Source organism: Nansenia antarctica (genome assembly GCF_963989245.1).
Source record: "Nansenia antarctica genome assembly, chromosome: 9".
In the NCBI taxonomy this organism is placed as follows: Eukaryota; Metazoa; Chordata; class Actinopteri; order Argentiniformes; family Microstomatidae; genus Nansenia; species Nansenia antarctica.
This window is the reverse complement of record NC_137679.1, coordinates 16,801,831-16,814,440: the sequence shown is the minus strand read 5'-3', so window position 1 is coordinate 16,814,440 and position 12,610 is coordinate 16,801,831. Positions and strand designations below refer to the sequence as shown.

At 46.0% G+C, this 12,610-nt stretch overlaps 1 protein-coding gene across 1 annotated transcript in view; it reads right to left on the bottom strand.

Annotated features, from left to right (window-relative positions):
• Window positions 1-7,949: 7,949 nt before the first annotated feature.
• grm3 (glutamate receptor, metabotropic 3) overlaps window positions 7,950-12,610 on the bottom strand; it is a gene marked incomplete at its 3' end in the record, with an annotated part of 37,897 nt that continues 33,236 nt past the window's right edge. Inside the window, 5 exon segments of the mRNA XM_080539305.1 lie at window positions 7,950-8,026; window positions 8,367-8,544; window positions 11,088-11,220; window positions 11,425-11,618; window positions 12,475-12,610. The exon segment at window positions 12,475-12,610 is cut by the window's right edge and continues 168 nt beyond it. Of these exon segments, the coding sequence (XP_080395431.1) occupies window positions 7,950-8,026; window positions 8,367-8,544; window positions 11,088-11,220; window positions 11,425-11,618; window positions 12,475-12,610 (718 nt within the window).

The following is a 12,610-nucleotide window of genomic DNA, read 5'->3' as shown; positions in this document are numbered from 1 at the left end:
TTGACTGTACGGACTTGGAACACACACACACACTCCAGTGTGCACGCACACACACCCAAGACCTCGAGAGGAAATGACACCCGCCTGGTGGCCTTGCAGGAGACCTGGGCAGGAGAGAGCAGTCGTTCTGAAATGTCTATTTGGTTTGTGGTCGTAAAAGAGTGTGTGTGTGTGGGTGGCGTAGGGGCTGTCTAATGTCGATGTCCTGCTTGAGAGAGTGTTTGCGGAATGCTCAGGTAAAGAAGAAGGACCTAAATGTTGGATGTCTACATTTTTGTTATCTTGTCTCTAGTTCTTTCCATCACTGTGGCAGATTGTTTCTGGCAGCCATTTTGTTTTCCACTCAGGTGTTTCAAATTCCAAACCGACCCCCGACCCCGAGACCCAGACCTTACTTGACACACACACACATCATCTCACAGACCCACACACACACACTCCTGTGGTACACTGCCTCCTACCAATCTGACATACACTGTGTACAGTATGTGATAATTCTTCTTTTGTGGTTTTGGAGTATTCTATTATGATATTATATATGATGTCACAATGGCGATGAGAGGACTGTTTCTCAGCCTCTCTCCCCATCCGGAATTTGCGACGTTGATGATCATGATTATGCATACTTTGAGCAATTGTGACGCTGGCTTTCCGACATAAGTGAAATAAATGATAATGTATTTGTGTACACTTTGAATCTGTGCCATTTTATTTCACTTCATCTGTACTGTATTTCATACAAAATATGTTGGAATACTAATGATACGTTGGCTCTGATCCTAGCACCTGCTATCCTCTAGGGGGCAGCGGTGGCATATGTTAAACCAGCCGTGTTCTCCCTTCACCAAAACCTTTCGTCAAGCAAATATCACACCCTGATTTACTGCCAAGGAACCACAGATAGACGACTTACATGAATGGGATTCTCTGAATGAATAGGACTTTGTGGTGAAATCTTTGTTCTTGATCGTGGTCGTGGGCAAGGGAGAGGGATTAGGATGTTGCTGACACTTGTCCAATCATTTCCCATCGACCTGATGTGCCTCAGGGTGGTGGTTGATTTGGATCTGGTGCTGAGACGCACGCACGCACGCACACACACACACACACACACACACACACACACACACACACACCCAGGAGTGTCCTTTAAAACTGGCCAACACATTCTGAACAACCAGAGGAGAGGAGACACAACACACAGCACCACACACACACACACACACACACACACACACACACTTACGTGGTAGAGTGGTTTAACGCAGAACAGACAGACATACCCAGCACTCCCATTATTCAGAGCAACAGGGACACATGGGACAACAGGGACACATGGGACAACAGGGACACATGGGACAACCGGGACACATGGGACAACAGGGACACATGGGACAACAGGGACACATGGGACAACCGGGACACATGGGACAACAGGGACATGGGACCACAGGGACACGGGACAACAGGGACACATGGGACAACAGGGACACATGGGACAACAGGGACACAGGACAACAGGGACACAAGGGACAACAGGGACACATGGGACAACAGGGACACGGGACAACAGGGACACATGGGACAACAGGGACACATGGGACAACCGGGACACATGGAACAACAGGGACACATGGGACAACAGGGACACGGGACAACAGGGACACGAGGGACATGGGACAACAGGGACACATGGGACAACAGGGACACATGGGACAACTGGGACACATGGGACAACAGGGACACATGGGACAACAGGGACACATGGGACAACAGGGACACATGAGACAACTGGGACACATGGGACAACAGGGACACATGGGACAACAGGGGAACATGGGACAACAGGGACACACACGCAGTGAGAAACCAAACAGACACCGGCTGTTCGTTTGTTATTGTTTATTATGATGTCATCATGTCCCCGTTATTGCACGCATCGTGAACACTGCACTATTGCTTTGTGATTGGCCGACCCGGTCCGACAGGATTCAAAACTTGACACCCAGAACGTTGCGGGTCGTCTTCCTTCATTTCCCATGGGATTTCCCACTCTGGTGACATAGACTAGACATGTACCCATTCTGAACACATTGCAAACCCCTCTCCTAGTAGGACCACAGACCACCACTGAGACCCCCCCCCCCCCACCCTGGTGGAGGTGGCACCGGCACGGTCTCGTGGTAGCATACGGTGTAGGCATCTGGCTTGGGAGGGCCTCAGGTGGGACACTCGTAAGCCCTAGGTGTCTTGAGTACATACACACCACTGAGACACACCACTGAGAATGCACCGTCGCATCCATTCCAGCCCGTGGAAGGAGGATCACACAGTTCTTCATCGCTGAGTCGCGTGTCGGAGACGCCAAGCTAAGTGGGTGTAACACGGCCGTCTTTTCGCCACAGAAGAGTGTTACGCCTCCGACAATCTGCTCTTACAGGATGCCGCTGCACTGAGTTGAACACGGCTCACATACACGGCACCTCTCTCTTGTCAGACTGCTCTCTCTCTCTGGCTCGCTCTCTCTCTCTTTCCATCTCGCCTTTGTCCACTACTCTCTCCATTTCTCCATCCCTCTATCCCCCCCCCCCCCTCCTCCTCCCATCTCCTCAAGGCGGCCGCAGTTCCAGATCTGTGTGTGCTGCTTGGCGTGTGTTGGGAGGAGTGGGCTCAAGATCTATCGGCCTGTCTCTTCTCCTCGGTCTGTCTTGGCTCATGCACACGCATCGGCAATCAAGTTTCACAGAGAGGCGAAGAGTGAGAGGAGACTACCACGGGTGACAGGGAGAGGAGAGGGAGAAAGAGAGAGAGGCGAGGCTGCCATGGGTGACGGGAGGGGGGGGGGGGGGGCTGTGGGGGGGGGGCAGGGAGGGAGAGAAAGAGAGAGGGGAGGAGTCCAAGATCGCGGGGGAAAGAGGGTAAGTACTATGTTTATGTCGGGGAGAGTCAGGGGGGAGAGAATACCGACTTGTTTTGCCAAGTCCTCTCAATTAGAGCCAACTTGAATCTGAATCAACAACCCCCTCCCCCCTCCCCTCCTCTCTCCAACCCCACCCCTTTCATCACCCCCCTCTCCCCGATTCCACTCCATCCTGACAAAAAACAAATTCCGAAAAGCGGATGCGGTTGCGGTTGTCCGTAGCAACTTGCTGTGTGGGGAGTATCTTGTGGGAGCAGGACTAGGGAGTGAATGGATAAGCCTCTTGACAACAAAGGCTCACAATCTCAGGGATGTTTTCAGCTTCCAGAAAAAGCTGTGACTTCTGGGCCGTGGGAGTGCTTTTACATAATCCAGCTCCTCTCTGCCGCATGCCCCCCCCCCCCACCCCCCCCACCTCCCCAGCACACACCCCTCTGTAGGTCTGCATTTGTTCAGTCACAGAAACTCATATGCATATCTTTCTCTCTCTCTTCTCTCACCCCCCCCCCCCCCCCTTCTATCGGTCTCTCTCTCCTTTGTCTTAAACATTTGATAAGACGTCGAGTCATAGAAGTATTTGGCAATGCACTGTGGGGGAGGTGAAGGTGTTTTTTGCTGTACCCCATTAAAACCTGTTCCTGTTTTGCAGCTTGATGCTCTGAGGCTCAAGACTTCTTGGAGGTCCTACAGTTACAGACTAAGTCGCCCCAATACACTGATGTACATGTTCAGTTCTGATGATATCTAACCCTTTCTAGCATAGCTATCTAGTGACAGCCCACCCATAGAAGCAGGCAGCCCCCCCCCCCTAACAGGCTTGCAGTGGAAGACATATCCATGGACACACCTTCATGACGATAACAGTTTTTCTCAAATGCTTAAAGTTTGTGTATGAAACTTTTTCAGCAAAACAGTTAGTCACTTCTCATTGCTTTCACACAAAATGCAAGCACCTATTTTGCAAAACAGTTAACACAACTCTCTATAGGACACACACATCTAGTGAGCAAGTGTTGACAAACAAAACTTTGTTTTGATGCCCTGATTTACTTTTCTGACATATTTTGATTTATATAGCATGTTAACTGTTTAGGCCGGGAACATGTTTAACTGTTTTGAAGAGATTACTATTGTTTCAAGAAATGTGCTCAAGCAATCGAGAAAGACAGCTTCTGTTTCTCTTGTGTTACGTATATTCTCATGACTTCAGAGACCATTCTGTGCCTTTACGACAATCTTAGAAAAGCACACTCTTCACTGTGAGAAATCCCCTCCCACCACCTGTCCACATCATCCTGTCACCGATGTCACTCTGTACTAGAGAGTTTGTCACATTTCACACCCCATATAGAGTTTGTCACATTTCACACCCCATAGAGAGTTTGTCACGTTTCAGCGTTCAATAACCCGTACATTATTTCTCCAGTGCTTCTCAGGTTTGTGTTGAATACAAATACCGTTCTGTTGGCTAGGTTTTAATAGCAGCTGACGTCCTGTTGTGCTCTGATTCCCCGAGTGGCAAAATCTCAAAGACTGCTCATGGCAGCTGCTGCTAGGTCTGTGCCTCATTCCCCACAATGCCAAACTCTGAATGTAAAACCTCTCACTCGGGAGACCTGGGGCTGCACCTTGACAGTCCGTGGGGAATTTCCTCAGGTGTCCTCTCCGTGTCGGTAATGTTTCAAGCAAAATGGTAGACGTCCACATGGAATTAGCTTTTGATCTGTCAAGCTCTTTAGTGTCAGAGTAGACGGGGAGGGGAAGGAGACAAAGAGATAAAAACCACTTTAGACTATTGAGATGATGCTCTGCTCTGTCTTCCAGATGCTCGGTGTGTCAACAAGGAAGCTCGTGAAGCTATTCAACTAGAAAAATGGATGACACTGCCCTGTAGACGCTGATCTACAGTCAGTTTTACGTGTCCCGTCTGACATAGCGGAGGACAGGATTTGGGGGGGGGGGGGGGGGGGCAATGGTAAGCAGATCCTAAATCTGTGCCGAAGAGCAACTTCTACCTGGAGCATACAACTACCAGACACACGTTAAGGCACATAGCCGTTGTCAACACATCATCACATGACTACTGGAAACTGAGAAGGAGGCAGCTCACTCCTCCTATTGGTTTAAAGCAGGGGTCCCCAAACTTTTTTCTGTGAGGGCCACATCATTTTTCCTTTCTGTGATGGGGGGCCTGGGTTGGTCTCTAACATAAAATAATATGGAACGGAGTGGAATGGAGGCGGTTGCGCAAAGCAATTGCGCGCAGGAGAGCACTGGTGGATGCAAACAAAGTCTAAACAGTTGAATTTGGATGGAATTTATACCTATAGTGATATGTCAATGAAATATAATCAGTTTTACAGTCTGATACTTGAGGGAGGACCCTCATCATACACGGGGTGACCCATGAAGCAGGGCTGTCTGGGGGTCCTTAAACGAGCATCAAACACTTAATTTCTTGCATTCTGGTGAATTTAGATGCAATTTGTGCCCTTTCTGCATCAATTTATGGTGGAAATGTCATTATTTATGTAAAGGAAAACACAATATTCAGGCACCAGATGACCATTCAAAATGTAATGTAATATAATGCAATATAAGGCTCTCAGGCATTCTGTACTTTCAAATATGTATTCTCCTTGAGCAGTCAACATCAACTATCAGCTATTTCGCTAGCAAACACGAAAGCTAACTTATTTGCGAAACAGCGCCCCCGCCACCACGTCGGTGCAATGCCGCAATTGCAGTTAGAAATTACACGTTGTTCAAAGGGCCGGTCCAAGTGTGGGGGTGGGCCGTGTTCGGCCCGCGGGCCGTAGTTTGGGGACCCCTGGTTTAAAGGATGCAATTCAGACGTGTGTTCACCTAAGCAGAAATGTTCACAGAAAAACTCTTTTCCACAAGCAATATTCTTACGGAACTATCTGAATGAGTATTCCAATACTGCTAAATGAGATGAAGCTAATTCACTCCATTTAGAACTGTAGCATCTTAATGGTCACATTTCAATTTGAATAACATTTGGGTTAATGTTTTCAGTAAGCTAATGTTTGGGGCAACATTAGACATACAGCAACATACAGAAGACAGTTTAGATGGATCTTTAGTTTGGTGAACACACATCTAACAACTATGGCCATCACAATAAAAGGACCCTCCTTAATGAGGGGGCTACTCCATAGAGTTAGAGCTAGTAGAATGGACATTCCAAATCAACGCCAGCAACCCTATTGGAGGGATACCATTTAGAATGCTCAACGAATTGATCCTATCTCTCTGAATTCAATACATTCTTCACTGGCCAACATGAAAAAAAGGTCAGTGTTGTATTGTGCCGCCACATAGGGGATCGATCAATTATTTCTATTTTGGATCTATGTCCATTCTAGCCAGTCGACGTCTATGCTATTGAACCCCAGAGTTTAATTTACACCTCCATTCTATAGGGTTACATAATACTATCCACATTGTGCTGTTTGAACCATCAGTAGTTATTATGTACAAATATACAGATACAACATAGAAATGCATACTGAATAGGTTATTACAATAAGATCTACAAAAAATCACAAGAATAAAAAGTCTGTAGTCCACTGGAAATTTCTTGGACCCAGAAATGGTGATTCTTATTAACTTTTATGATTGAAATGTCATCTCTAGGCCTAGTGGATGAAATTCAACTTGGTTGCTAAGAGTTGCATGTTGGGCAATTTGAGTAATTAGCATATTATGCAACCCTAACCCTACAAACTGGAAATGGCAATCATTTTGCTTCTAGTTAACTTAAAATGTGATCTAAGAGTCTAAGTCCATGTTTGTGATGTCCAGAAAATCATCTAGTACCATGGTGCAGTCATGCAACCTTTCCTCATTAGCATAATTAGCATAAATGATGTGTAAATTAGGTGAAAATCAGGAAATGGCTATATTTTCACTGAACTTAGAAAGGTGATCTTAGAGTCTAAGTATATGTTTTGATGTCCAGAAATTAATCTCCAATAACTAAGTTATGCAACCTTTCCTCATTAGCATAGCCTACTTTGCATACATTATGTAATACTATTTTTTTCAATGTCACAGACTTCCCAGAATAAGTTTAATTTAATGGCAATATACTACATAGTGCATATACAATATAAGAAAAAGTTAGCTCATTTGAAAATCATTTAAAACCATTTACATTAGAAGGTCCAGTGTGATGTGAGAGGGGACTGCACATTGTTGCTCATAAAATACGGGGATAAATAGTATAATGAAAAATAACATGGATCAAAATCACCTTTCTAAATCGACTAAAAGCAAGAATATAGCTATATTTCCTGATTTTGACCTAGGTGTTACATAATTTATGCAAAGTATGCTAATGAGGAAAGGTTGCATGACAGCACCATGGTACTAGATGACTTTCTGGACATCACAAACATGGACTTAGACTCTTAGATCACATTTTTGAGTTAACTAGAAGCAAAATGATCGCCATTTACAGTTTTTAGCAAGTCATTTGCATAATATGCTAATTACTCAAATTTAATCCTCTAGGCCTATAGATAACATTTCAATCATAAAAGTGAATAAGAATCACCATTCCTGGGTTTACTATGGGGCCCTATGGGGCTTCCAGGAGACTACTGTGGGATATTGCAGGTGAGGCCCAGTGAGCCACTACTGAACGCCCCGACATACACCCCTATCCCCACGGAGCTCATGTCTATTTACACAGCGTCATAACAAAGCTATCAAAAAACAAAGGCTCAAAAAACTCCTCCTAGAAAGTTTTTTTTTGTTTTGCTCTTTTGTTTCTCTACTTTACAACAACGTTGATTCCGTATGTACAATCCCTAGAAAATAATTTAATCATAGTTACACACTTTTCTACATACTTGAAACGGTACAGTCCTAGTCCACAAAGGAGGTTGTGGGGGTTTGTTGGGAGGTGCGGGGGGAGGGGAGGGAGAGGGGGGGGCACAATGTGTGCGGATTGGTTAACAGTCGCGGGGGGCGGGGTTAGAGAGCGGCGGGGTGGGACTGGTCACAGGGAGGAAGTGGTGGAGTCGACGATCTCTCTCCCGTTACACACGGTTGGGACGTAGTGGGTGCTCACAGAAGCTGGAGAGAGGGAGAGGGAGGGAGAGAGAGAGAGAGAGAGAGACAGAGACAGATAGAGAGACAGAGAGACAGAGAGAGAGAGAGAGAGACAGAGGCAGATAGAGAGACAGAGAGACAGAGAGAGAGAGAGAAAGAGAGAGAGAGAGAGAGAGAGAGAGAGAGACAGAGAGGAGGAAGAAAGGAGATGACGGAAGAAAAAAAACGTAAAGACGAGAGGGACAAGTGGAACATACTGTATCACCGTTCATATGACCAACACTGTATATCAAAATGTGTACGTAAAACCACACGGACCGTGGTCAGCGGTTGATGTCTCTGACCACAGGGTGATCATGCGTACCATGGGATGCGTATGTGGTCGCCGGGCCGCTGACGCTGAAACGGTTGAGGTTGAGTCGGTGGCTGGCCACGTTCTTCTGCGGTTGGAACATGATGATGTGGACCTTGGGAGCGAACATACAGCCCAGGACCACAAAGCCACTCAGACTGACTGAAATACACATAGTGGTGGTCTGGACCTGGGAGGGGAGACAGAGAGCACTGTCAAAGAAGGATTCATACAAACAAACGTGACAGCAGCTGGTGAAACCAGGAACAAGTCGCCAACCAATCAAAATGTTTCGACTTTTATTCCGAAAAAATGGAATACGGTAAATGTCAACGCTGTTGAAAATCAATGACACACTCGCTAGTCAAGTCAAAATACTGCAATGCAATGGATTCGGTGAGTAATCCCCACTACTACCTAGTTAGTGTAGAGTAGTGGGGATTACTCACCGAATCCATTGCATTGCAATGTTTTGGCAATTCTTAAGATATTTATTATTATTATTATTATTATTGTTAATATATATATTGTTATTTTTCAGAATAAAAGTCCAAACGGTCCGTCGGTTGGCGACTTGGTCCCGGTTTCATCAGCTGCTGTCACAAATGGCATCAAATGAACTAGAACGTTTGACTTCACCTCTCCTGCGGAGTGCTGAATTGACTACCGGTAATTTCCGCCTAAAAAACAGATCCAAACTAAACTGCTCATAACATCCGAAATATGACGATCAGATACAAAAGCAGGATGCCATTGGATAGGTAACACGGTTGACGTTTTGCGTGGATATCCTCAGGTAATAGTTCAGAATAACTTAACTCAAGCTACACATGACATGGAGCAAATCAATAATCAAATAAATAAGAAACTTAAAGCAGAATTTGCACCCAATTATGGGCCCGTCCGGCCGAAGAGTTGACGATGTAATGAAGAGTAAATGATAAAACCGTGCCCTTCTGTTCATTCAAGGCTCACCGTCTCATCCTACTATGATGAATGTGGACATTACAGAGACAGAGAGCATCTGGTTCTATTCTATTAAGTCAAGTTATGTGTTTCTGCAACAGCATAGAAGAGATCAATTAGTGCGGTTCTATACTTCATTAGGAGACACCGTGCGAAGGCCAAACTTTACTGTGTCTTAATTGGAGCACTTCCCCGCGTCGAAATAATTGATGACGCTATTAAAATGTTGAGGGGGGGGGGCGAAACACAAGGTCCTGTATACAAACACTGGAGGAACATAAATGCTTCCTTTGAATTGATCACTGCCCGGACTGGATTGGGGTGGAGGGGAGCCAGGGTTCTGCTAAATTGCTTACACACATTCAAATGTAATCACTGGGAGGGAGGAAGGGGAGGAAAGAAGGAAGGATGGGAGGAGAGGGGGGGGTGGAGAGAGCGAAAGGGATGAGAAATAGGAGGCAAGCGGGGGAGGTAAGTAGAAAACCTCCCAAAGGCAAAGGTTTGGCAGAGAAGCTCCATACCATGTTAGCATCCTGCCCTCCAATGTCCCCCCCCTCCCTCCCTCTCTTTCTCTCTCTCTACCTCTCCAATCATAAAGTAAGATTACCAAGGCTGAATAAATGCTTATTTCCCTCTAGAGAGAGGAAGAGAGAGAGAGAGAGAGTGTGTGTGTTTGTTTGTGTGTCTGTGTGTGTGTGTGTGTGTGTGTGTGTGTGTGTGTGTGTGTGTGTGTGTGTGTGTGTGTGTCTCAGTGTATGTGTGAGTGTGTGCTTCTTCACTCTCCTGAATGCATTTTGTAAGGATCAGATGCACAGCCCTGGCATCAGCACTCCTGTAAGCAGAACTCTCTCAGGCCCTCCAGTACTGAGCTCAGATCCCTGTAGAGCTCGACTGACAGTGTCCTTGTGTGTGTGCGTGGGTGTGGTGTGAGTGTGTGTGTGTGTGTCTGTGTGTGTCTGTCTATGAGAGAGAGAGAGAGAGAGAGAGAGAGATAAAAGTAGGAGGAGAGAGTGAGAAAGTAAGAGAGGGGTGGTGTGTGTGTGTGGTGTGTGTGTGTGTGTGTGTGTTCTTTTCATCTCCCGGAGGTATTAAATTTGTACGGATCAGGTAAGCACACTCACTCTTTTTTTTGCTCTTAAATCTGAGAGTGTGTCAGCAGTTTGACAGCCTCTGTCTATCTGTCTGTCTGTCTGCCTTGCTGTCTGTCTGTTTGACTTCTTTCTCTGTCAGCACAACACTGCATGGTTGGGACTGTGGGTAGCAGGATTAGCATTTTCATAAGGTGCAGGCAGGTCTGTAGTTGTCACTTTGACTTCAGCCTTCCTACAGTAGACCCCGGGAGAGTGAAGCACAGCAGTGCGTCTTAGGAAATGTTTGTTGTGAGTGAAAACAAAGGTAATGGTTTGTGTGTGTGTTTGTGTGTGTGTGTGTGTGTGTGTGTGTGTGTGTGTCTGCATGTGTGTGTGTGCGGTAGCCGTTCAATATGCTTTTTGTTTTTTGTACCCTTAGAGTAGATACTATTTTACAGTAATGCTATTGTATCTGTTAACCCACATTTGAAACATCCTCTGTGTTATTGTATGTGTACGATGGTTGGCTGTACAGTCACAAACGTAAATGAATGTCTCCCAATGAACTGATTGCACTGATAGTGTTTATGTTCGTAATGCACTTTGTATTTATGTGGAAAGCATTTCAAATGTGTGAGTGTGTGTGTGTGTGTGTGTGTGTGTGTGTGTGTGTATATACACACACCATTCAACATACCCTGTAGTCGCTGGATGTGACATAGAATATGGGGAGAAAAGCCAGCCAGATGATACAAGTGGTATACATCGTAAATCCAATGAACTTGGCCTCGTTGAAGTTTTCCGGGCACTTCCTGGTCTTGAACGCGTACCTAGAACCAAGTCATGAAAAATGAATGAACAGAGATTATTCCCATCACAGAGCACCTATCTACTAAAATAATCTTCAGATCTATTGTAAGACACAGGGCTATTAAAAAAAAACGGGTCTTTCTTGGCGCACACACACATTATGCATGACACATTATGCTCGCACGCACACGCACACGCACACACACCACATGCGTTATACGTACACGGTACACAGGATGACCAGGAGCACGTCGTAGACTAGCGACAGCAGCATGCTGGAGTCGCGCACGTTACACTTCAGGATGACCGTCTGGCGTCTCTCTGGCAACGTGAACCTCCGCGTCCCCGGGACCTCCAGCAGCAGCCACACCGACACCGTCACCAACTGAACTGAGATCAGACTCAAACAGATAAACACCTAGAGAGAGAGAGAGAGAGAGAGAGAGAGAGAGAGAGAGAGAGATCATTAATACCATTGTTATTAATCACTGTTGTTACAGGGACATTATACGTACATGGATTAATTAATAATTCAGTGCAGATATCCCATATATTGTATTACATAACTTATAATAAGCAATATAAGGCAATCATCATCATCATCATACCAAATCTATACCGATTATCATAATAAGGGTTATGAGCGAACTAGAACTAGCGAGAGAGAGAGAGAGCGAGAGAGAGAGCGAGAGAGAGAGAGAGAGAGAGAGAGAGAGAGAGAGAGAGAGAGAGAGAGAGAGAGAGAGAGAGAGAGAGAGAGAGAGAGAGAGAGAGGGAGAGGTGGGGGGTGGGGGTGGGCGGGGGGGGGTAGGGAGGGTGAATAAGCCAGGGCAGAGAGAGAGAGATACAATATTTAATCCACTCATCCATCCATCAATATATCCCTCCCTCCCAGTATATGAAGCAGTTCTTTTAAAACTCACATTTAACCTCACATCATTGTTTTTATGGTGATTTAGTGGTGATCAGATACGATCTCAGAGCTTGTTACTTTTGAATGTCCCATGGGTGTCTACAGGATTAGGAAAAACTGATCTTAGCCACTCTACCTTCCTCAGACATGGAATGATCTTCAGGGGAGAATGAGGTCTGGTTTTATTTAAGTCCTTGGTTCAAGACCAGCTCACCGAGACATGCTCTTGTTGTGATGGATTGATGTGTGTATTGTGTGTTTTGTGGTGTTGTGGTCTTTTAAAGTGTTTGAATGTTTTACGATCCGTGTTTGATGGCCAGCCGAGGCGGGGGGGGGGGGGGGGGGGGGGGTGTTCTCTGACCTGAGAGAAGGGGCTGATAAAGCGTGGCTTTGTAGCTCCATCCTTCACCCCGCTGAAGATCCTGGCGATCCGATTGGTCTTGGTGAGCAGGGCGGAGTAGCAGACGGCGAATGAGGTGCCCAGGCCGAGGCGTCGC